The sequence below is a fragment of the Mustela putorius genome, unplaced genomic scaffold, assembly GCF_011764305.1.
Source record: "Mustela putorius furo isolate JIRA1106 unplaced genomic scaffold, ASM1176430v1.1 tig00003983_pilon_pilon_pilon, whole genome shotgun sequence".
Classification (NCBI taxonomy): domain Eukaryota; kingdom Metazoa; phylum Chordata; class Mammalia; order Carnivora; family Mustelidae; genus Mustela; species Mustela putorius.
The window spans coordinates 12972472-12999501 of NW_025422123.1; the positions used below are offsets into that span (position 1 = coordinate 12972472).

Consider the following 27030-nt stretch of genomic DNA (forward strand, 5'->3'; position numbering starts at 1 on the left):
TCTTCACAGGTCTTAGAAAGCTATCCTTTTATTCATTGTTTCAGCACTAGTCTTGTTTACCATAAAAAATTATATTAATAGGACTTAAGAATTGCAATTGCTGGGCGCCTGGGTGGCTCAGTGGGTTAAGCCTCTGACTTTGGCTCGGGTCATGATCTCAGGGTCCTGGGATCGAGTCATATATCGGGCTCTCTGCTTGGCAGGGAGCCTGCTTCCTCATCTCTCTGTGCCTGCCTCTCTGCCTACTTGTGATCTCTGTCTGTCAAATAAATAAAATCTTAAAAAAAAAAATTAAAAACAAAAAAAGAATTGCAATTGCCATTTGGGAATAATAATGAGAAAACTAAAAAAATAACTGTTTTAATATTTTCTTAGACTCTAAGACTTTTAGCCTTTTTCAAAATAGAAATTTAAGTATGTGGCCTTCATAGTTTACTAAGATTTTCATTCAAGTGGCACTATTTCTATTTAAAGTTTAATACAGTTATGCATGAAACCAAATTGCAACTCCTGGGGAAATGCATCTTTTAAAAATCATTTAAACATCTTCTATAACCCCTGTATTCAGACCTCGTGAGAGTGATGTCAGATTCTTGGTCTACTCTTAAGTTACCAAATACACCTACCATTTAGACATGCTCTTGAACTAAATCCTAAAACTAAGTTAAGCAGTATGTTTTAGCAGAGCTCAGGTCTAGATGCTGCCAGGCTAGTGGATGGGGACAATCACTCTTCCAGAAGGCCCCAGCCCTCTTTAGACCCAACAGATGTCATTTTCTTTTTTTTTTTTCCTATTTAACATATTATTAATTTTTTATTTTTTATAAACGTATATTTTTATCCCCAGGGGTACAGGTCTGTGAATCACCAGGTTTACACACTTCACAGCACTCACCAAAGCACATACCCTCCCCAATGTCCATAATCCCACCCCCTTCTCCCAAACCCCCTCCCCCCAGCAACCCTCAGTTTGTTTTGTGAGATTAAGAGTCACTTATGGTTTGTCTCCCTCCCAATCCCATCTTGTTTCATTTATTCTTCTCCTACCCACTTAAGCCCCCATGTTGCATCACCACTTCCTCATATCAGGGAGATCATATGATAGTTGTCTTTCTCTGCTTGACTACGACATATCAGGGAAATACAGATGTCATTTTCTTTGTTTAAATTCAATTCGGCATTGTCCTTCTGGCTGTTGGACACCCACCAAATGGAGAGGATTCTAAAAGCAGAAATGTAGAAGAAATATAAAAATTAAGAGACATAAGGTTTTAGACCAAAGGTTTATTCAAGTGTAATTATCTCTAAAAGTACAAAGTCTAGGTTTGGAAAACCAGATGTGTTTGCTTTATGTGTCTTATAATGTCAAGAATCAATTTTAGCCTTCCACTGAAGGAATGGATATTTGCAACCTGTTCTATCAGCCTTGAGGGTGGGCGGAAATCAAGAACAGGGAAAAGACAATCACTCCAATTTAAGTCATCAGTCTATTGTCAGGTTTGAATGCAACAAGACATAGAATGGGCTTCTTAACACGGAGATTCCTAGGGGCATTGACAGAATGAGGTGCAGGGTTGTCATGGACTCCTTGAAATTGCAACTGCAAATTTCTGGGTATGAAAAGTTACATACTTTTCTAAAAAAAGGGATCCATAGTTTTTGTGAGATTATCTAAGGACTCATGACCCCCCAAAAGGCAAAACAGAACAAAGCCAACCAAATGAACAAACAAAACTTTAACGTATTAGCAAAAATGTGCTTGCTTTTGCAGGAGAAATGAAGTTGGTCTTATAAATGCTCAAAATGAACAGCCCCTATTGTTAGCATCTGGACACTGCTGCCTAGTTGTGGATCTTGGAAAGCTCTATAGTATTTGTTTAGTTCTTGGTTCTTAATGAGTTAAAATTAATTTCCTAAGACTTTTTGAGATAAAATAAAACACTGGACTCCAGAAAAATTAAAATTGGGGGTTCTAGAATTTGATTTTTGCTACTATGACAAGTATATTTCTTTGGGGAAGCTAATTTCCAAGCCCAGAGATGCCCCCATGCTTGACAAGAGTGTTCAGAACATGCCTTGTCAGCCCATCCCCTCCCATCTTATACAAGAGCCTGGTACTTTGAAGGTCATTCCCTGTATTTTTGATCACCTCATTGTACCAATCCAACAATTGCATAATTTTAATTTATCTCTTTCTAGAATAAGAATTATGAAATGAAATGCCCTTTGAGATCATGAGAATTCATTTAGACATACTTTTTACAAAATGAAATAATATTTCTTTTTTTCCCTTTTGTGGGATATTTCTTTAAAAATGTTCTTAGTGGGACACCTGGGTGGCTCAGTGGGTTAAGGCCTCTGCCTTTGACTCGGGTCGTGATCCCAGGGTCCTGGGACCGAGCCCTGCCTCAGGCTCTCTGCTCCGCGGAGACCCTGTTTCCTCCTCTCTCTCTGCCTGCCTCTCTGCCTACTTGTGATCTCTGTCTGCAAATAAACAAATAAAATCTTTAAAAAATACGTTCTTAGTATGTCAAAACAGAAATAGAATGTTGTGTAGCTCAGTATAATAAATATAACTAATAGAATTCTTAGCTAGGAAGAGAGAACTGGGCAAAATCTTGCCAAAGAAACTGGTGAAAATTACTGATTGCTGGAGTTAGGTTTACATGGTTTTGACAAATGTCATCCTTCTAATCTGGTAAGGCATTTCTGTGTCCTCTCACTGGTGGGAAAATATTTGGATGGGGAATCAGTCCTGGGCAAAATTGTGACATCCAACTCAATGGACCAGGAACTGGTATTTTGTGAGTATATTCCTGGCCCTGATCTTCATTTTGATAATAAAACTATACTTGCTGAGAACCTTTGTGAAGGGTTTTTTGGTTTCCCTTTCATGGTAGGATTTTGAGGGCTCTTCATCGCTGTTAGTTAATGTACTCAAAATAGAAGTGCAAAAGAAATCAGGAGAAAGTGCTGAAATGTGCATATTTATGAGTAATATAATATTGTCTGTGTCACCTAGGTACTTACATAATTTCTATTGAAATGTCACCCAAGAGTTTTATTTATCCCTCCATACATTAGCCTTATTATATCAAGAGTAAATCAAAGCACAACAGGCTATGGGAATAGCCCTGAAATTGCAATGCTTAATTTCTGAGCTTTATCCTCAGTTGAAACAGCACATTTTATCCAGAGTCTTCAAAATGACTTCCAAACATCTAGAATTGAATTAAACTTTCCCTGTTGCCTAGGACAGTGGTCCTCAAAGAGTGTTATTCTGACCAGCAGCATCAACAGCACTGGGAACTGGATAAAAATGCAAATTATTGGGGGGCCTGGGTGGCTCAGTGGGTTAAAGCCTCTGCCTTCCGGCTCAGGTCATGATCCCAGGGTCCTGGGATTGAGCCCCACATCATGCTCTCTGTTCTGTGGGGAGTCTGCTTTCTCCTCTCTGCCTGCCTCTCTACTTGTGATCTCTGTCAAATAAATAAATTAAATATTTTTTAAAAATGCAAATTATTGCCCCTCCCTAGATGTCCCTAGATCATGCAGTCAAGGGGTGGGGGTCCAGTATTCTGATTCCAGGTCATTCTGATGTTTGCACATGTTTGAAAGACACTAGTCTAGGAGAACAGACCTATAGGAACACAGAGGAGTTCAATGATTAGACAATTCAATGATCAGTGGTAGGAATAAGGTCACAGACTTTTCATTCTTGCTTACTGTCTTTACTGTTGCTTACTGTCTGCTCTTTTCTTCCATGCTGTTGCTTCCCAAATGGACTAAGGTCTATGACTTGCCTCTAAAACTGATGGTTCATTTTGAGACCCATAGACACACCTCTTTAGGGAAATAAGCCCAAAATTAAGGCCATGTCAATTTAGCACAAGAAACAATGTCAAAAATTGGTGAATTCACTGGGGACCTCCTTAACACTGTAAGTGGTGGGAACACTGCTATTTGGTGCTGGTCTTATGGTTCCATGACATATAGGTCAGATCCAGAAGTAAGGGAATTAAGGGGTATCTTCTCAGTCCAGTTCCATGTAAAACACCTGTTAAGATTAAGCCTACGTAAGGAAATTAGCAGCTTATCTGTAGTAGTTAAAACCAAGGTGTTAGAATTTATACCAAAATTAAAAACCGTGATATTTAAAATTCTGAAAACACTTACCTGCTTTGGTAATGGATCTAGAAGACGACAGTCATATTTATAAAGTATTAAAATAATGCATATTTGAATCTGTAACAGAGCAAACCACCTGAAAAGAAAATATGAAATTATCACTTGGTTGTGAAAGATGCATAAATATCTACCAAGAGAGAATATCTAGAAAGCATGCATATATCAGAGCAAGGATGCTCTTTTTCACTTTAGGAACTTTTACCATTAAAAAGATAGAATCTGGAAAACCTTGTTCTTTTCTTTTATAATACTGTCTACTCCAGAGGGTAGCTTAAAAATGTATGTAAAATGCTTAGCCAGTGGAAGTACTAACAAATGAGAGTCCAGGTTTCTTCAAAGTTCATATCAGTGCTTCCCATCATGGTAGCCACTAACTATGTGTGGTTATTTCAACTTAAATAAATTAAAGTTAAACCAAATGAAAAATTTCAGATCTTCAGTTGTACTAGCCATATTTTAAGTACTCAATAGCCGTATGTGGCTACTGATCTCAATACTGGACAGTACATCTTTAAAACATTTTGCATGATCACATGAAGTTCTATTGGACACTTGTCTGATCTGGACTCCTACTGCCCATTAGAAATTACTGCCTAAATGTTCATAGGCAAATACCCATAACTACCCCATCACTACCAAATTTCCCATAACTATCACATTTATTATTCCCTTTGTAACTCTTTACTCAGATGTCTCCAAACTTTTTGATCATACACCCTGATAATGAAATATTTGAGTATATCCGACAACACATTGATACTCATTTACTGATAAAGTATATACACATACTACTGTATTAGTTTACTACATACTTTGCAAGACACAGACACACACAAAGAGAAACTAAAAATATAGAGAAGAATATAAATGGAATTCTGCTATTTTTTTCTTGCATCTCAGTGGGTTGTTTTGAGCTCTCCTTGGGGTAGGCAATGCCTCGTAGGGGTCCTGGCTCTTAATGAATACAATTGGCCCAACAGGTCAGAAAATTTTAAGTCATCAGAGACTCAATCCTTTGCTTCACTTTCTATATCCAGTTAAGCTCTAGGTCCTTTTGTTTTATCTTCTCAATACTACCTGATCTCTCTCCTTATCTCTAGTCTCTCCACAATTGCCTCAGTGAGGTTCTTCATGATTGATCTCCAGGATTACTAAATTAGCTCAGCTTCAAGACTAATCTTCCTGTTTCCAGTTTCACTTCACTCTATTTTATCCTTCACTCTACCACTGGAGTGAACTTAAAATGTAAAACTATCCTCATTTGACACAATCACAGACATAATCTGTCAAATGCTTCCTATTTTCTTCCAAATGCCATAGGAGAACACGGACAACCTTTGAAAATATGCCGCCTCTCTATCACCCCAACTTCCTCCCCATTGATTCCTCTTTGAAACCCATGCTCCAGCCACCCTAACATCTCTTGAATGGTGACACTCTCTGTTGCAGCTCAGTCTCCTCTGGAGGCATTCTCTGATCACTTGCTTCAATGACAAGGCATGCTTCCTCTCCACTTCTGTGGTCCCATGTACACACCTCAGCCATAGCATCTATTGCACTGAATTGCAATTGCTTATTAGCCATTTCTCTCCTAGAGGAGGAACTGTATTGTTGGGACTTATCAGTGCAGAGTACTGTACTGGTGCCTAATCATGTTCTGAATGTAATATAATGGAAGAATCAATGAATGAATAGATGATGGAAACAAATTCAATTTCCGGTCCTTTCTAGCTTTCTTTCTCTGTGCTTCAGTGGCACTTTACATAGTCTTCCACCAATGTCTTTACAATCTGACTATATCCTACCATATTACAGTTAATTAATTGCAAGCCCTACCCCCTTATAAACTATTGTATTCACAAATGATGGGAACCACTGTTCCATTGAATCCTCAATATTCATTGAACAACTGAATGATTATGAGTGATCTTATATTCATTTCAGATAATTAAATTTGTTGCCTACTAGTATTCTTGAAACATCTTGACTATATTTTACTTCAAATGAAATCCTGAGTACTCCAGCTATTGTTAAAACCCACTTAGATAACACATCACTTCTTCACAAATATATATAATGTGAATTTGACCCTACTTACTTATATGGGCTAAAAACAATTTATTCTAAGGACTATCAATGTCTGTTAGAGTAAAATATATACAATATTTACTCATTTGAATCAGAAAGCAATTCTAAGAAAAAGCAAGTCTGCTAATTTTTGTGCAGGTTCAGAATTTCTCACAACTAAATTTCTGTCAAATTCCTAACAAAATGGAACTTCCACTTCTGGCCATGTCCTGCCCTAAATAACTCAAAAACTGAGTAAGAAAGGAAAAAAAAAACAGCAAAACTGAGCAAGACTTACAGTGTAGGATGGAAATTTCCAAGAGAAAAGAAATAAATGAGGTGAGTCCTGCAATCTACAACTCACCATCCATGGCAGATTCCAGGTCACAGTGCAAGGACGGAAAAGCCCACACAGACCTGAGGGTCTCATCACATTAAAAAGACAGAGATCAAAGTTCAGGGAAGAATTTGGAAGAAAGAATAAAAGAGAGGAGAAAGTTTCACAGGGGCAGCAAGAGTGCTTCCGAGAACTACATGGGAGTCTCCTTGGGTATTTGACTGAGTACTGATCTCAGCAAGTGAGAGAAAGCTACTTGAGGTGGAGAAGAAAGATGAAAAAGAAAGCTAAGGAGCCATAAGCTGAGTAATGCACAGGACTCCCACAAGTTATGGAAGCTTGTGTTCCCACCAGAGTGGGAAGATCCTGTAACAAAGACAATTGATTAGGTCTTTAAAAGGTTATGGCCGTGGAAGTGGTATTATTTTATCTTAAAATTAAGTGTCACTCCTCAAAGCTTAATAACAAGTCTTCAAAACTTGTTTTTCTGAGCAACTAACTACATGCTACAGTAAAGCCTAAAACTAAAGGCATACAATAAAATTTAGTATCTGTGACACTTAACATCTATGTCTTGAGTTTATTAAAAAAATAATCATGCCTAGAAGAAGCAGGGAAATATGGCATGTAAGTAAGAGAAAAACCATTCAAAAGAAATAGATGCTGAAATGACAGATCTCAGAGATAGCAAGTTAGATATAATCCAGACGTTCAAAAAGGAAGAAGCACAATGCAGAAAGAAATGGGAAAATTTAAAAAATCAGACTGAATTTATAGCAATGAAGAATATAGTCTCTTTGATGAAAATACACTGGGTGGGATTTACAGAAGATAAGCCACTGCAAAAGAAAAGATCATGGTACTTATTGGAACAATGGAAAATATCCAAAATGAAGTACATAGATTAAAAAGACTAGGGGCGCCTGGATGGCTCTGGGGGTTAAAGCCTCTGCCTTCGGCTCAGGTCATGATCTCAGGATCCTGGGATAGAGCCCCGCATCAGACTTCCTGCTCAGTGGCCTGCCTCACTGCCCCTCTGTCTGTCAAATAAATAAATAAAATCTTTTAAAAAATAAAAATAAAAATAAAAAGACTAAAAAAAGAAATAAATGGAGTATAAGTAACCTATAAAATAATATCAAGGACTCTAGCATACATGTAATTTGGTGATGCAGATAGATAAGAAAAATATTTGAAGAAATAATAGCCAAAACATTTTAAAATTTGTTAAAACTATTAATATACAGAGCTAAGTACAATGAACCCAAAGCAAAAGAAACGTAAAGAAAACTATTCCAAGGCAAATCATAACCAAATTATTAAAAAAAGTGACAAAGGAAAAAATCTTAAAAGTCATGGGGGAGGAGGGAGACAAAATAAATAAGCAAATTAATTAATTAATTAAAATGATGACAGACTTCTCATCAGAAATTATGAAAGCCAGATGACAACAGAAAAACATCTTTGAAGATTTGAAAGAAAAAAAAGGAAACATTGTTTTTTATAATAATACACTAACTCTATCATGAGAGAGACCAGCCTTGATCATTTGGGGGTAAATATTTAATTTCCTCTTTATAGATATGGAGCATAATATCTCATAGGAAAAAAAGATGATTGCCTTTCGGGGCTATGTGAAAGAGAGAAAGAGAGTGTTGAAATGGCCGTCAGTTATTCAGTAGAGAATTTGAAGAATACATATTTTGAACATATCTTAAGAGAGGGGGAGATGGTGTGCCATGCCCACGAAGGACTGTTTTGAAGAACTCAAGTCCGAAGGACAATGGTGGACAGTCATGCCAAAAGCCCCCAGTGTTGTTCTACACTCAGCCTTGGAGAAATGCACCAATGGAGGAAGGTGATGGATATTGGAGTGAAAGCAAGTCCTTGGGGAAGGGATGAAGCGAAAAGGAGGGTGATTGCTCTGCGGCTATTTTGCAACAGACAAGCACAGCTGTGTTACAGGAGACAATGGTAGGGATAGGGGACTTCTGTGAAGTGCTTTTCTCTTGGGCTATGGTAAAAGAAATATATATTTTTAAAGATTTTATTTATTTGAGAGAGAGAGAATGAGTAGGAGGGGCAGAAAGAGAGGGAGAGAGAGAGTCTGCAGCTGACTCTGTGTTGAGCACAGAGTCCAACTTGGGTGTTATGAGACCTTGGGGAACTTGGGGCTCAATCCCACAACCCTGAGATCATGACCCAAGCCAAATCAAGAGTCAGACACTTAACTGATTGAGCCACCCAAGTGCCCTAGTAAAAGAAATATTTTATGTGCAATTAAAAAAAAATTTAGTTAGTTATTTGAAAGAGAGAGAGAGAAAGAGAGCATGAGTGGAGGGGGAGGAGCAGAGGAAGAGAGAGAGAATCTCAAGCAGACTCCTGGCTGAGCACAGAGCCCAATGTGGGCTCAATCTTACGAAACAGGAGATCATGACTTAAGTTGAAATCACAAGTTGGATGCTTAACTGACTAAGCCACCCATATGCCCCATGTGCAATTTTTAAAAAATTTTATTTATTTATTTGACAGCAGAGATCACAAGTAGGCAGAGAGGCAGATAGAGAGAGAGGAGGGGAAGAAGGCTCCCTGCTGAGCAGAGAGCCCTATGTGGGGCTCGATCCCAGGACCCTGAAATCATGACCTGAGCCGAAGGCAGAGGCTTTAACCCACTGAGCCACCCAGGCATCCCCCCGCCATGTGCAATTTTTATATTTTCTTGACTGTACCACAAGCAGACCTCATTTTATCATCTTTCACAGACACTGCTTCTTTTACAAATGGAAGGTTTGTGGCAACCCTGCACTGAGCAAGTCTACTGCTGCCATGTTTCCAACAACATGTGCTCACCTTGTGCCTGTCACATTTTGGTAATTTTCACAGTATCTCAGACTTCTTCATTATTATTATACTTGTTATGGTGATCTGTGACCAGTGATTACTACTTGCCAAAAGTTCAGCTTAGTTTATAGTTAGCGTTTTTTAGCCATAAAGTATTTTTAAAGTCGGGTATGTGCAGTTTTTAGACATAATGCTATTGCGCACTTAATGAACCACAGTGTAGCGTAAACATGACTTTTATGTGCACTGGGAAACCACAGATTTCATTTGACTCACTCTAATTGCTTTGTTGTGATGGTCTGAAATCAAACCTGTATAATTTTTTAAATGTGCAGTCAAGAGTGATGCACTTACATGGTCCTGTGAGATAGTGTCTTGAAGAATAAAGAGATAATAATATAATAGGAGGTGTGAAGAGCCTCACTTTCCTATCTCTGCTGGAGACAGTGTGAAGGAAACAGCACCTCATCTTCCATGAGGAACTGGGACTGGAGCAAACATCACAGAACACTAAGGGTGAAATTTGGAGAAGACAACCAAGGGTGTGGATATAAGTCATAGGCCCTTCTTCCTTACCCCTCCTGGAACAGTGACAGTTATGGGAACAGTGAACTGTCACGTTATGTACTAAGAGTTCTTATGATAAAATGTGATCTCCATTCATTGAACCATTCGGTATTTATTGTCTTTCCATGCTTTATGCTCTTCTAAGTGCTGAAGTTAACAAAAGTTATTTCCATAAACAAACAAACAAAAACCCACTCATGCTTTCATTAAAATGCTTAAATTCTAGTCTTAGAGTAGGCAGCAAATAAATAAACAAGGAATGCATATATGAGGTACAAGAATAACTACTAAAATAATAAGTAAGACAAGGTAAGAGAAAAAGGGAATGATGGCATGTGCTACAATGTTTCAGGTGAAGAGGTTCTCCAGGAAGAGGTGACATTTCAGCAGACATTGGAATGAAGGACGAGAATACGCCATATGAATATCTGGGTACAGAATTCCATGCAGAGGCAGTAGAAGGTGCACAAATCCAGAGGAAGAAGAATGAGCAACAACGAGGAGACTAGTATTGCCAAAGATGAGCAAGAAGCTGGGAGGGGGGCTGCTGAGAGAGATACCCCTGGCAAGTAGAGAGCCCATGGGGCATGCTGAAGACTACAGTTTATTCAGTGAGACGGAAAGTCATTGGATCATTTTGAGCAAATACAACTTAGGTTTCAGAAGAATTATTCTGTCTGCTACACTGAAAATGAAACACAAGGTGATGTAGATGAAAGCCAGAAAACTGATTAGGAAGACTTTACATATTTTTCAGACAATAGAAAGTGGTGACTTGGACCAGGATGGTAGACATAGTCATGAGTCAGAGTGAGAGACTGGATATCCTCTGGATGATGGGCTTTGCCTTATGGATGTGGAAGACACAGAGTCAAGAGTGACTTTTGACCTGCAGATGAATTTCGGATACAGTTGCTCTTTACCTCAGCAATAGTGGGGACGGAAGGGAGAGCAGGTTGAGGAGCTGTCTTCCGGAGCTCAGTTTTGGACCTGTTAAGCATAGCTTGCTGTCCAGACATGCAGTGCAGACGCTGAGGGGGAGGCTGGGTAAACGGGCCTGATGTTTAGGAGGGATTCAATCAGGACTGGAGACATACGAGATATAAATACAGGGTCATCATTCTGCAGAGGATTATTTACAGCCGTGGGACCAGAGAGCTCACTTAGGGAGGAAGTTAAATAGAAAAAAGAAAAGAAAAAAAAAAACCTAGAACTCTGACAAGAGAATTCTGGGACACTCCAAAATATGGAGGTCAGGAAGGTGAGAAAGATGAACAAAGCACACTGGGAAGGAGTAGCCAAAGTAGTAGAATAACAAAAAGAGAGTGGTATCTCCTAAAGTCCCATGAAGCCCTTATAGCAAATGGAAAATGTCGCGTGCACCAACATATGAAATTTGACATCAAAGTTCCCAGTGACTAAAATGACCAATTCTCAGTACTTAGCTAACTCCCTTCTTGGAAGTAAATCGGATGAGATCCCTTCCTCAGATAACTGAGCTGACGTTTTGGGTCAGGAGAATAAGCAGGAACTTCCCAATAGTCAATGCTTACCTGGCAGCCCTGAAGAAATACTGGCTAATTCTGCATTTGTGAATTACACATCAGTTTTACAGGTTCCACTTGATCCAAACAAATCCTGTTTTCTTGCCACTCTGGCTTTAGCCCTTCCCTGACACCAGTCTGCTAAAGAACAGTGCAGTGCTGTGAGCTGGGCCCCCTGGCATAGAGGGCCGTTGGCACTCGTTCTGTCCAGTCCTTAGAGCAGAGGCACGGTGGCAGCCTAAGGACAATAAACACTCTGGAGGGCAGGGTGGTGGCTGCTCCAGGAAAGAAGGCTCTCAGGGCAGAGGGACAACCTGTTCCAAGGCACAGTCTCACAAGGGGCCCTGGAACATCGAGGAGTCAGTGAGGGCTTCACACCCTGCCTTCCAGGAGGTGAGGTGATGAGAGATGAAGCTGGCAGAGCAGGAGGACCCTGTTCGTGGAGGGTTTGAGTGATAAGGTTGGGTCTTTGATCCTGAATGTGCTGCAGACCTAGTGAATAAATTGTGCTTATTCAAAAATTTTACCTGTGTGTGGAAACACCGTCTCTTTGAGCATTATAGAAGGGCCTCAACATAGAGTTCCTTTATGACGTAGAAGGAGAATGGAAACAAGACCGATGTTCACAAGCTATTTAAGCGTAAACATGTTAGCAATACTATATAGGTTTTGATTAGAGATAATTAGAAAATATATTTATCAATTCATTAAAAGAGCTTCCCACTACAGTCCATAAGGCATTTCCTTAACTAACTCGAGTCCCTGCAATGTTCTTTAAAATTATAAAATTCCACTTCCCATTTGGTAAAATGATAATGGAGGTTTTGACCAATGCATGCTGTGTATTAGAGAGGTCTAATATTTTTTCTTCTTTTATCTTTGAGTGTTAGGTTAGTTTAGTTATTAAGTTAGTATTAGTCATTAAAAGAGCATACAGTTAACATATTTCATATTAGTTCTAGATATTTTGATTGATAACCTATTTAAAGGAAAGCTAAGGTGAATTAATAATACAGATAATGAATAATATATACTAAAAATGGCATTTTCTCTAAATCCAAATATTTGAATATTGTAGCAAAATTACCTCAATTATTCACTAGTCATTTTTTTTTCTACACTTGCAAAAAAGTGTTTTCCAGCCTTTACTATGTTATTGAATTTTGTTGGGTACCTAAAATATCAGATACTAACATATACATATCTGTGACATTAAGAACTTTTTATGTCAAAGAAAATGGGCTTCATAAATTTGTATTTTTACACAAGCAAGATGAGCTATGTTCATGTTAGGAATGTTTTCTTAATGCTCTTATGTCAAAACAGTGAAAATAATGAGGCATATTATTTACAACAGATTTATTTTTTACACTTACAAGGACAACATTACACATCTACAAATAAAGCTCATTAAAATATGAATATTTTGAAAATTCCTTAAATACTTCGTACTTGTGTGTTTTCCCTGTTTGTAGATAAATGTTCAGGGAGCACTACTCCACAGGCCTCAAAAGCACAGAGTCTTGACGAAACAGACCTCACACTCGTAATGCACATGGAGAGACAGAAAGCGTGACGCTATGAGTAAAGGTAGAAACAAAAGGGCTGTGGAAGTCTGGAGTCTGGAGAGAGTGCTATGATCTGGAGCACCTGAGCTAGACCCTGATGGAAGGAAATGGGCCTTAACTAAGTAGACATATTGAGTGTGGGCATTCGACACACAGCAGAGAGCACGATCAAGCTAAGGGGCAGACGCGGTCATTGCGGGCAGCTGGTTGACCCTCTGGGGCAGCGCCGCCCCATGTTCGGAAAGGTACAATCAGCATCAGATCATGGAGAGTCTGGAGTTCTAGGCTGATGAGCTTGGCCTGTAGACAGTGGTGCCAGAGTCTTAATGAGAGTGACAGTCTGAGTTGATTATTTGAGGACAATTAATCTGTGTGTGGTGAGTAAGATGGATTGAAAGAAGAGACAACAGAGCATGGGAGAAGGCTTGGGAAGCCTTCATGTCACCTGATGGTGGTACGTGAAGACCTGGTTTAGGAGGTGGGGTGTCATGGATGGCCAAAGAGAGGGAGAAGTAGAGGGTCCACAGCAGGGCTCCATCTGAAAGAAGCAGGGGGTACTAAAGGGATGATAAGATTACAGGAAATGAATGATTTTAGTTTAACATCTTGATTTTGAGATTATTCCCTCTCTCGCATTTGAAAAGAAAATCTCTTGCTCCTTCCCTCCCCCGAAGTCATTGCGGGCAATGCTAGCATGGACTGGAAAACTGCCACGGTTGCCAGGAGCAGGGGCTCTGAAGTATATTCCTAGTTGCTACCAGCTGCAGCTTATGAAAATAGAATGATCTCGCCCTGGAATTCAGAGAAGGCAGCAGACAGACATACTTTCACAGGCATCCTTCATGGAAGCCTGGCTACTCCGCTTAAAGGGGAAGTATTTTCCCCACAACCTCATCTGTCTTTGAAATCTTTTAGGAAAATGAAAATGAAATCAGTTTGGTGGCAGGACGCAAAGTATTCTGGCCCAGGGGTTATCAAACTTTCACCTGCTCAGAGTCCCCTCGAAGGCTCGAAGGCTCGTTAAAACACCCATTGCTGTGACCTGCTCCCAAAGTTTCTGATTCGGTAGGTCTGGGGAAGGGCCAAAGAATTTGCATTTTTTGCAAGTTTCCAGTTAGTGTTAACTATTGGTGGTCTGGGGAATCACACTTTAAGAGGCACTGATCTAGAAGAAGTTGACAAGGAGAAAGGGGAAAAAGAAATATGTTAAAATATGTAGTTTATAAACTTTTTTAGTTTCAGTACAAAATTCACAATGATAAAGACTGTCTCAGCTATACATGAAACACTTTTAATTGGGGAGGATGGTGAGGACGTAATCTGTAGAGTGAACAGGCAGATGCTGCCACTGAATAAGGGGGGAAACCCAGAATAAGGTAGGGAGGGGAGAAAGGAATAAAGGTTAGTGGAAGAGAAGGACAAGAAGAAAGCCTGCGGAAAAGAGAAGAGAATGGGAACTATACAGGAGGGGAAAGAGGTGAGAAAGCTTGTAAGAAGTAAAAGAGGGAAGGATGGGAGCACCTCTCTCCTGGACTTGGCACATTGTTCTCTATTTCGTCAAAGTAGGAGGGCACTTTCTCAAGAGTTGCTACTGGAGATCCTCCCACTACCCCTTCTAGAGGCGAAGCTCCAGAATAGATGAACTATGAGCTTGGAGGTTAGATACAGTGTTTCTAGTTTCCTATTCAAGCAAAGGAACAGTACTGACTTCAGCGAGGTTAAGTACTCACCAAATAAAAATGATCTCACGGTATATTTTAAATTCTAGATTCCAGAAAAAAATTTAAGATGTGACATTTACTTTTGTTTTGTGATACACCCACAGTGGAGGAAACTCAGCCCCTCTGCAAAGGGCAAGCTATTTAGAAAAGCAATTCATGGATACGGCTAAGCGTGTTAACACAGTATTTTGTGGAATTCAATAAACCTTGGAAGAACACTTTCGCTTTGAGGAAAATTATATGACTTAGGATGTTTTTGGTTGCAAGTGACAGAGATCTCACATCTGACTGGTTCCTATATTGAAGGGAATGCACTGCTTTATGTACCTGGAAAACTGAGAGCTGATGCTGGCCTTGGGCAGAGATCACTCCAGCAGCTCAGCGATGTTCCCAGGGAGGCAGTTTGCCTCTGCTGCACTGTTCTACGGTACCAACTGCATCCTAACACTGCCTGCTTTTATCGTCTCAAAATAGCTGCCAACAGTTTTGGGGGCCAAATGCTTCTTTATTCACATCCCATAAGGAATGATTATGTTTGACCCACAAGTCTCAACAGAAAGCTTGGTAGTTCATTACACTGCTTAAAACATACACCAACACTGAAGCAAATCACTGGGGGAAAGGAGGGCAGGGACAGGGATGGGATTTACAGATGGGCTAAGGGAACGGGGCTCCACTCCTATGGAGCTGGGGGTGGAATCAGCACCCCCAAATCCCATGGATGCCCAAATGAAAGAGAGGCCTATTAGGAAGGGAAGAGAAGGCATTAGATGATGCGGAGACAATAGCCCATGGGCAGTACAGCAACACCGTCAAGTTTTAATTCCGTCCTCACTTCCTAGGAATTAAACCCTCTTTCTGATCAGGTGGCTTCAAACTGATTCAAAAGCAGTCACTGAGTTGGATGAGGGGAGAAAGCCCATCAAAAAAAAAAAAAAAAAGAGGGGAGAGCAGTAGAAGATCCCCCCACACACATACCCCCGGCCGGGGCAAGAGTGCCCTTTCTTCCTCTCCACAGATACAAACCCCATCCTGCTATTCTGTGTTCCACGGAGGAGCTGGAGATCTAGTTTGTAAACAGAAGGAAAAGAGGGTCTTCTCTGACATGTTCTGCTCAGAAATGAACATGTTTTATTTTAGAAGCACTTGGACCCAAGTATCAACCATAAGTGACTCTTAATCTCACAAAGCAAACTGAGGGTTGGGGGGGGGGAGGGGGGGGGGTTTGGGAGAAGGGGGTGGGATTATGGACATTGGGGAGGGTGTGTGCTTTGGTGAGTGCTGTGAAGTGTGTAAACCTGGTGATTCACAGACCTGTACCCCTGGGGATAAAAATATATGTTTATAAAAAATAAAAAATTAAAAAAAAAAAAAGTGAGTCTTGAATTGCTTCTTCTGTTCTTGACACACTTAAATCTTAGCCTCATAATGAAGTGTCAAAAAGAAATGGCTGGGAAAGGAATGATTGCGATTTTGCCCATGGTTTCTGGGCTCTTTCCAGTAAGTCACTGCTCCTCAGTAAAGCCGTAAGAGAGAGAAGCGGGGCTAAAAATTCATCAAGGGTTCTGGCTGCCTGACTCTGTCTTGGAATTAACCACATCCACCCCTTCCCACCCTCACCCCTAACCCTTTTTTATAGGCCCTCCAGGACATGTGCAGAGCACAGTGAAAATGTTAAGAAACAATTAGATACATAAATACAGTTTGTTCAAGTCTACTTAACAACCAGAGTCGAGGGGATGCGTTTGTTTATGTAACAAATTCCTTACAGTAAACTGAATTTGCAACTTCTCATGAAATCCATAGAGACTGACTGTGCTCGCTCCTCAAAAGCAATCAGCAATTTCTAAGTATACAAGTACTTCTCAAAGTACTGCAAGGCTATTTTACTGAATAAGGCACAATTATTAAGACTGTATTATCGTTCAAATGCACAAGTAGAAGCAACAGTATGCAGAGCTTCACAAACCCCAACATACGGATACATTGAGTTCCATTCCATTCCTGTGAGTGCTTGCTTTTCTTCCTCCCCTCAGACTTTGTAATCACTGTCCCTCGCCTCCGGAGGTATGCTTTCCTCTGGCTGCTTACCGAAGATTCCCATCTAGTCCCTAAGGCCTTTTCTAATCTTCCTCAAAACTCCAAAGGTGGTTATTATGTATGTATGTCATCTGGCATTTCTCACCAGTCAGTGTATGGTGTTAAGAAGAGCTTGTTTCTCTAGGGGTGCCTGGGTGGCTCAGTGGGTTAAGCCTCTACCTTCAGCTCAGATTATGATCTCAGGGTCCTGGGATCAAGTGGCACATCGGGCTCTCTGTTCAGCAGGGAGCCTGCTTCCTCCTCTCTCTCTGCCTGCCTCTCTGCCTACTTGTGATCTCTGTCAAATAAATAAATAAAATCTTAAGAAAAAAAAAAAAAAGAAGAGCTTGTTTCTCATGTTGCTCTGTCTCATCTCCCCAGCTACATTATAAGTGACTCAAGAATGTTATGTGTCGGGGCACCTGGGTGGCTCAGTGGGTTAAAGCCTCTGCCTTTGACTCAGGTCATGGTTCCAGGGTCCTGGGATCGAGCCCTGCATCGGGCTCTCTGCTCAGAAGGGAGCCTGCTTCCCCCCTCTCTCTGCTTGCCTCTCTGCCTACTTGTGATCTCTGTCTGTCAAATAAATAAATAAAATCTTAAAAAAAAAAATCTACATTAAAAAAAAAAAAGAATGTTATGTGTCTTTGAATTTCCCCAGTGGTTCCTAAAGTGACTTAAGACTAAAACTTCCTTGAGGGAAGGCACTTCATCCCTTATTTTGTTTTCCAAGGTAACTCCTAGAACCCTATCCTGCCAGAGAGCATACTCTCAATAAATATTTACTGAATGAAAGAATAAACATACTAATATCAGGTGCTTCAGAGATACCTGTCAGGTTGAACACTACTACTACTGATCTACTATCAGCTGGACCTATGTTTGAACTAATTTTCCCATTGCTGGGTGATTTTCATTAGTAATTCATTAGTAATTCAAGACAAGACCATGACTTGTACTAGTACTGCCCAAGGATATAAGAAGGACCCAAAGGCCCACAAAAAAAGTTGAGGTCACTTTCTACTCCTGAGGAATCCACACTTCATTTCCATCTCTCAAGCGCTTACTACACCCTCTTCCTATCCAAGCAAGCTTATGTAAGTGAGGTATCTTGCCAAAGATCAGGGCTATTGTTTTACACTGGAATGTAACCCATATCAATGACCACAGTGAGACAGTCAACCAGGCATCCTTTTGCAGGGATGGGAAGCAAGGGAAATTAAGGCTGTTGGCTGGTGGGGTGGGGAGGCGGGTTTGCAATAGAGCAAGCACATTCCTTTGTGCTGAGATCATCCACTCTCACAAGCCCACTCAACACTGGAAATCCCATTCTAGTCCTTCATCTAAATTCACAGTTTAAGAGGAGAACGTCCACTGCAAGGCAACTTATTCTGCTTGCTCCCATTGCTGAAGAAATCTGCTAGCTCTTGCCTCTTTTCCCTGTTTTTCTGCAAAATTACTGGACTTCTTCAGCAATAGAATTACTGGGAAGAGTTCCCTTCCTTCCTGTATCCAAGGGCTTCCCAGCAATGGGGAAGTACCTAACAAGGGGTTCTTCCTCCAAAACATATTTCTGGAATTCCCATTATTCAGAGCAAGAACAATATTCTTGCATTCTGATTTTTGGTTGGCAGCTGATAGCAGCACTGAATACTTATTTACTAAATTCAGCAAAACCTTCTGTGTTCATTAATGAGAGGGGTCCTCATAATGCCTCAGTGGACTGAACTCCAAGGCGCGACAGCTGCAAAGCCATAAGACTATGCCTTCATGATGAACTTTGATTGTCAGCTACTTTAAAGGCAATTTTCTCTGACTCACTAAGTGTTTGGTGGATGAGAAAATAAATTGGCTCTTAGTAGACAAATTTAGAATGGGTGCAATTTTCTGAGGATTATACTAAAGATCTGTGGGATTAAATTTCTAGTGAAAAGATCCATTTTGCTAGAACAGTGTCCAAATGGAGTCCTTCGCTTTCCTGAAAAATTCTGCTTTGTCTGTCTTTAGGAACAATGTTTCATGGGTTGGCTACTTAAAATTAATAACAGAAAAGTTAAGGACTTCTAAAAGCAGAAACAATAGAAAAACTAGACTATGGAGGTTTTATTTATTGTTACATTTATTCAACCTTCAGATTTGACCTATAGAATTTGGTTATAGGATTCATATTTTGCCACATCTCAGACTAGTTTTCAAAGGAAAACGTAATACCTTGTCCACTAAACTTTCTCTTGCTCCTGATTTCTCTATTTCCACATCTTCCAGCCACCTACCTTCAAGCCACAGCCCTCCACAAATCCTTCCCTTTGATCAATCCCATTTCTAATTATTTTCCAAATCTGGTAGATCTTACCACCCCATGTCTCTCACATGTAATATAAGCATGATTATATAAACTAAGGCATGCCCTACTCTAATCTTTTCTATAAAAATACTTTTAATGACCCTGTGTCATCATACAGCAGCAATCATAATATTTTGTTCTCATGAGGTAACCCATCAGAAGCCATGGTAGACATTCCCACAAAGACATCGCACAATACAACTGGCCAACCAAATGAAACGTGGACTCCTGGATCTCCCTGTAGTTTGATAATAAAGAAAAGGGGGATTAAGCCAATGTTTTCCCCTTCAGAGCCATCATCTTTCTTAGACTTTCTGGATAAACGTGGCTCAGCTGTCTCACTGACCTTCCAGGACACTGGTACTTCCCGCTTCCAAATGCCAAAAACCAGTCCAAGAAAGCGTGCTTCTCTAAATTTGCCTTTTTCCAACGTTCCTGTGGGAAGAAAGCATTTTTTTTTTCCAAATCAGCCTTATATAAATAAGCTTAACTTTATTTCTCTAGGCTAAAAATGACTTTGTACAGCTAATCCTCGCATATAAAGTTGCAGGGCTGTTGGTAATTTTTTTCCAACCTGTTATTAATATCAGACACAATTGTGTTTTTAGAATGTGAACCAATAAATAAAAAGATTTAAAAAGAATTCTGTTAAGTGGTAAATGTAAATGATAAGGTAAATCAGCCACCTCAGAGGAATTGACCTCAGAAAAGGAAGACTATTTATAATAAGGTCTCAGTCCCCATCACAGAATTGCCCTCAGTAATAAATTCAGTGAGTTACTGGCAGCCCTGCTTAGTGGAGGGAACTTGGAATGTGAAATGAATACATCTGGGTGCCATTTTTAAAAAACTTTTACCTAAAGGCAGAGAATGGATTAAATGAACTCTTAAGATTCTGCTCAGCCCTGTAACTCCCCAATCTTAAGCAACAGTAAAGCAGTTTTAATCTGCCTTGTTTTTCTTTTGTTATACTCCTTGGAAATCAATAACAGGAGCAACAGCCTGATGAATAGAAGTCTTCTATCAGAACTAGACATATTTACTTTAATGTACGTTGCGGCTTTCAGATCATTTATTTAAAATTAGTGAATTTTATTCCAAAAACTTTTCTATCTCATTTATGTTATACCATCCATATTATAAGTCTAATTCTTCCTTTATAGTCAACTTGGTTGTTAGTTACCAGAGAATAGGGCTGTTTAATGATAGAGTGATAGTTAATCTATGAATTCATACTCCTGGCATAAAAGAAATTAAAATAAAAGGACAAAGTATATTGAAAGCGATAACTTACAGGTTTGAACAATTCAGGTTCAGGAAAATATTTCGGATTTCTATGCAGCCAAAATGGAGACAACATCAACAAGTCACCAGAAGGAACAGTGTAATTCTATGATAGAAAAATCAGTTTTGAGTTATTTTTTGAAATCTGCTTTCAAGAGAGTTTGGGTCATTAAAAATAATGCTCCAACTATATTGTAGAGAAGACACATACATTTTATAATCAATGGTAAGAAAATCTAATTCTTTCCTGGAAAGATAATTTCTATTTTCCAATTTAGGCAATGGCTGTGTTCTAATTCTGATGATTAGTTACATGTGTCTATAAATTTGGTTACACAAGGGAAAAATATTAGATAAATGAGATAAATGAGAAAATTTTAGAAACTAGTATATGCCTGCTGTGGTGCAGCTTTTGATGTTCGAAATTGGGGTTTACAGAAGTGCTTTTGGTGATGGGAGCCACAGTGGACTTCCAGGTTGTGGTTCTGGAACAGGAAAATCTGAGACAGGACACTGGCCACAGTAGCACTGAGGATAGGGCAATGGGTGTTCTGTCCCTGCGACACTCATGATAGGGTCTGGGAAGAGGGAGTGGATTTTTTCAATTTCTCCCTCTTTTTTTTTTTTTTTTCCTCACTCCTGAAGCAACTGTTAGGGAAGAAAGAATATGAAGACAACTGGTTAGGAAGACATAGGGCAAAGCAAGTGTTGTACATTTCTTTGGTTGATTTTGTGTTTGGAATCACTGTGGCTATGGGACTCAGGCTAAGCAGTGTGTTTCCTCAAGCAGGAGAGTCTGCATTGTCTTTCCCCATTTATGTTATTGGAGGTTTTCATGATATATAAATCACCCTTACATCATCATGTTCAGGAACCATAGGGCAAAGAGCTCTCCCATGGGGTGTAACCACTAGATGGCTATCAACTTTACTGAAACAGAAACATTTTATTAGTAACTCCCACAGCCAATTATTGGAAGCCATGTATCTATTTAACCTTGCAGGATTTTGAAATGTCCTCAAGATATCTGCAAAACACTTACCTTATGAAACTAGAATATGAGCACCTTACAAATAAAAATATGTCTTTTTATGGTAGCAGGAAGTGGTGTATGGGAAAGGGTCATCATTTTCTTTTTGTTATTAGAGGTGGGGAAGGGGCAGAAGGAAAGGGAATCTTAATTAAGCAGGCTCCATGCCCACCATAGAACCTGACATGGGGCTCCATCTTACAACCCCGAGATCATGACCTGAGGCAAAACCAAGAGCTGGACACTTAAACAACACAGGCACTCAGGGGTAATCATTTTTTAACGAAAAAGAAGCTCTGTTGGCTCCTGTGGGGGCTGAATATTGCTTGAGGCTTGGCAATTGCAGTCCCAGGAGCAGTGGAGAGAGCTCTCAAACTGGGAAGAGAGCAAGGATTATGCTGGTGCCGTCCTTCCATTTTTAAAGTAAACGAAGACTTGTGAGATCCCAAGCCTGTTTCTTTTTCCACTGCTGGAACTTAGGTTAGAGAGCTCATGGCTGACTCAGACTGGCTGCTGAGGGCCCAGATGTGTGTTTGGAGTGGGGCTGGGCACAGCCCTGGGACAGAGCTGCAGGCAGGTCAATGTGGGCCCTTCCCTTCCTTACCAAATAGTCCCCTTTAGTGACCCATAATTATAACTTCGAGACTGCTGGCTGCCACAGCCTACAACACAGGCTAGTAAATTCCTTCAAATGGGATCTCAGAATTAACACTAGCCATATGGAGGAGACCAGAAAGAAGTTCCTGTCACAGCAGCAACTACCAGGGTGATGACTGGCATAAAGAGCCTGAGATAGAGCCCCAAGTTGAGCTCCATGCTCAGCGTGGAATTGGCTTGAGATTCTCTCTCTCCCTCTCCTTCTGCCCCTCCCCCTGCTCATGTGTGCTCTCTTTCAAAATGAATAAAATCTTGAAAAAAATTTAGAGTATAAACTTTTGCATAAGAAATGCTCATCAAAATTTTAGAAAATTGAGAGTAATAGAAAAAGCTAGAAAACCACCAGAGTGCTAACAACAAAAAACAATCATCTACTGGCTAGACTTCCCTCTAGTATTTTTACTTAACAGTTTAGCGTTTTGTTGTTATTGTTGTTAAATGTATTTTTATCATGCTGAATAGTTAATTTTTGAATCACACTTGGTTCACCTAATTTTATAGCCGAAGTATTTTTTCCTTTGCATTGTAGACACATTGTGAAGTTTTATCTCCAATGTCTGTTTAATCTTTTACTGGGTATATTAAACCATAAATAATTTAATCATGCCCTAGGGTTTTTTTTTTCCTATAATAAATAATGCCATCCAAAGCATCTTCTTCCGCAAAGCCTTTTTCATGTAAAATCTTTTAATAAAGATGTGCAATTCCTTTTGCGCAAATGTTCCTCAAATCTTGTGCCTAAATATGTTTCTACCTATAATATATGAATGTCAATTTCTTTGCCCTCTTCTCTGCTAGCCTGACATTTTTAATAGCTAATTTTGGTTACTGCAAACATTTTTATGTTTCTGTTGAGCATATTTCCATGTGAAGTTATTTTCTCCTATGAACTCTTGTGTTTATGTATTGTCCTCATTAATCTATGTGAGATTCATGCTTTACTTACTGATCTGCGAGTTCTTTAAATATTAAAACTATTTACCCTTGTGTCGTACTTATATTAACATTTGTTCATAATTTTTGGTTTACATTCAACTTGGATTATACCTTTAAAAAATACATGTTCAATTTTAATATGATACATTCAAATCTGTTCATCTTTGTGGTTTCATTGATGAATCCTACGCCCTTTTCTCTTTAACATAGTGGTTCTCAAAGGCAGTATAGAAACTTCTAGGAGTTCTCAAGACCTTTTCAGAAGCTTTGCGAGATCAAAAGTCATTCTTGGGTAAAAGACTCATTCAAAGTATAGGACAAACCAAAGGGTTTTCATGTAACTGAGTACATAAAACTCATTAATATTTCAGATTGCAATAAACTTTTAAGACACTCCCACTGTTGGGAGCGGGCGCCTGGGTGGCTCAGTTGGTTAGGAGTCTTCCTTCAGCTCCGGTCATGATCCCAGGGCTCTGGAATGGAGCCCCGAGTTGGGCTCCTGGCTCAGTGGGGAGTCTGATTCTCGCTCTCCCTCTGCCCCTCCCCCTGCTCATGCTCTTTCTCTCTAGCTCTCTTTCTCAAACAAATATATTAAATCTTTTTATTTATTTATTTATTTATTTATTTTTCAAAAAGATTTTATTTATTTATTTATTTGACAGAGAGAAATCACAAGTAGATGGAGAGGCAGGCAGAGAGAGAGAGAGAGGGAAGCAGGCTCCCCGCTGAGCAGCGAGCCCGATTCGGGACTAGATCCCAGGACCCTGAGATCATGACCTGAGCCGAAGGCAGTGGCTTAACCCACTGAGCCACCCAGGCGCCCAAATTAAACCTTTTTAAAAAAGAGAGAGAAAGTCCCACTATTGAGTTTCAGTGAGGCATGGGAGAACAGCCATATCTGAAGAAGCTATTGTAATACCAATTCCTTTTCCAGTGACATGTCTGTGTGAGGCTGGATTTTCTTCATTTCCATGAACGGAAATGATATATTACAACAGATTGATTCCAGGCACGTTTATGGGAACCCAGATGTGTTCTATTAGCAAGGCATTAGACAGATTTGCAAAAGCTTAAAATGATGCTATTCTTCTACATTTTTTATGTTTTGGAAACTACAGTTATGTTTCATAGAACCATGTTATTATTTTAACATGTAGTAAGTTCCTTGTTATTTTTTTATTTGCCAAATAAACTTTATAATAATTTCTCAGCTTTAGTTTCTAATAAAGTTAATCTCAGTAGATATAATTCGCATAGATAAAACTCTTTGGGATTCTCAATTCTAAGCATAGAAAGCAATGTTGAGAAAAAAAAAAAATGCCACTTTTTAGCCAGTCGTCCCAAAACACATATTAATCTCTTCCCCCTTAACTGACTTATAATGATTCATTTATCCTATATTATGTTCTTATGTACAAAAGGGTTTCCTTCTCTGGTATCTATCCATTCTGTTATACTGATACTGAACATCTAGTCTGACACCAATATCATACCATTATATTTTATTTCATACCATTTTAATTGATGTAGTTTTATAACATGTTTTAATACCTTGAGAAGATAATTAATAGTCTTTAATCATTCATATTTTCCAACACTTCCTTGTTTATTCTTTTCTGGGCATTCTTGCCGATTAACTGTGTATGAAAAGTACAACACCTTGAAAAGAGAATACTGGTAGAAGTTTAAAAGTTTTGGAAAGATAATACAATAAAGAAAAAGAAGGAATAGAATAAGTCAAAGAAAGTGGGTAGTATTATCTGTCTTAATCTGTTCCAAAAATATAGAAGAGAATAAGTACAGAAGCAAAAATAAACAATGAGACCATGTTCAGACAATATCAAGAAAGAGCAGGAAGAGAGCGCCTGCAGCATTCCCAGCAAGAAACTCTGACCTGTTGTCCAATGGGGGAGAAAACTTGAACCTCTGCCAATGCTTGACACAGATGACCTCATTTGAAATGTTTTTATAGTCCTAATTTCTGGGAACCTATTAATATGTTCAACAGACATTCCACCTGTTTTAGAAAATTTATGAAGGTTGAAAGGACCATGTTGTATGAATTTATACTAAGGAATTAATTATTATTGTGTACCAGGATTTGACTATACAGATGCCTATCTTTGCACTGTTTATAAACAACTGGAAGCCACACACATTTAGGAATAGGGTACCGATTTAAAAATCAATACTATGTCCATGATTACATTATTATGCTATAATTCAAAGTGGTGTAGATGTCTTTTATTGAAATAGAAAACTTTGGTGAACTACTATTAACATAAAAGCAGATTATGAGAAAATTAGCATAATATGGCACCAACTGAATTTTTAAAACATAGAGACTACAGGGGAAAAATCTGAAATTATGAGAATGCCAAATGTTCTTAGTGGTCATCAGACTTGTAAAATTTTAAGCAACCTTTATATCCTTCTTTTACTTTTTTTTTTAATTTTTAATTTTTTTATTTTTTATAAACATATAATATATTTTTATACCCAGGGGTATAGGTCTGTGAATCACCAGGTTTACATACTTCACAGCACTCACCAAAGCACATACCCTCCCCAATGTCCATAACCCCACTACTTTTTTTTTAATAAATGGTTTCCTTCTTAAAAATATATGTTTATAAAAATAAAAAAATTAAAAAAAAAAAATAAATAAATAAATAAAATCTTAAAATAATAATAATAATAATAAATGTGTGTACATATAAAAAAAAATAATTACTATAATTTATTTATGTAATAATTTTTTAAAAAGCTGTGCAGGTTGTCATTTTCAAAGTTGAAGCCTCAACTCTGAGGGGAGAAATTCACAGGGATTAGTGTACGCTTCCTCGGAGGAAAGTTTGTGTTTATTTTATTTATAAAAGAAATAGTAAGTACAGAAGACCCTGCTGCACCTTTTACAAATATTAAAAGGTATTTTGAAAAATAAGGAAAGGAAGTTCTGGAGTATTCTTGGAAGATGGCATCCTGAATACATGTCTCTCGATTGCCCATTCACTAAGAGAGCCATCACAAGGACCTAGAGTGAGCCTGGATCCATCTGGGTCTCATGTCCTCTAGGAAGAAACTGTGAGTGTGAGGAAGTGGAGGTAAGAGACTATGATTGCTTTATAACTTTTCTAATTGCTTCAGACATCAACTACTTTTAATAAAAATTTTTATTGGGAATTCATACTGTTGGAATTATGAAACAGTTCAGTTGTATAAGAGAATTATATGCAGTGAATGGCTTATTGCCTCCACTACTAAAACACATTTCAAGAATAATCATTAAAAAAATTTACTATGCACAAAGATGCAAATAAATACCACATTAAAATAACCACAAAGGAAAACAATCTAAACTCTCAAGAGTTAGGCAATAATTAAATATTTAAGCTATCAATTCAGTGGCCTATTATAAAGCCATTGAAATAAATATTAAGACTCTGGATGGATGAAAAGTATAATAATGTTTAAAAAATGTTTAAATCAAAGATTTATACTATGATGAAACATAGATTTCTGTATTGATGTCAAACAAGGAGCATGTCAGATAAATAAATGATCACTGGGGTTGTACGGGCACAAGTGTATATGTGTGTGCCTGGGTTTGAGTCTGGGTGTTTCTTTTGGTAAAGTTCTCGAATGAGTAAAATTACCTTTAAGAAAATAAGAAATGTTAATGGCCACAACAAATTCATAACCTGAGATCAAAAAGGGGAAATGAGAGAAAAAGAAAAAGGGAAAACATACTGCTGATTTTTCTTTTTCCAGTCTTCCTCTCTCTCTCTTTCTCTCTCTCTCTCTCTCCCTCCCTCACACACACATACACACACACACACACACACACACACACACACACACACTACACAC

General features: G+C 38.9%; 1 protein-coding gene across 5 annotated transcripts in view; it reads right to left on the minus strand.

Moving 5' to 3' along the window:
• Nucleotides 1-327: 327 nt before the first annotated feature.
• The window catches only part of LOC101676932 (24-hydroxycholesterol 7-alpha-hydroxylase), a 90960-nt gene continuing 64257 nt past the window's right edge, over nt 328-27030 (minus strand). For 4 of the 5 annotated variants that reach the window (XM_013061695.2, XM_004739764.3, XM_004739762.3 and 1 more), the window contains 4 exons: nt 20548-20643; nt 19600-19688; nt 4177-4264; nt 1053-1222 (listed from right to left, as the gene is read on the minus strand). In XM_013061695.2, coding sequence (XP_012917149.2) covers nt 1151-1222; nt 4177-4264; nt 19600-19688; nt 20548-20643 — 345 coding nt within the window. In that variant the 3' untranslated portion in view covers nt 1053-1150. Of the gene's footprint in view, nt 770-1052; nt 1223-4176; nt 4265-19599; nt 19689-20547; nt 20644-27030 lie in introns of those variants that run through there. The other variant, XM_045071028.1, reaches the window with a different exon arrangement.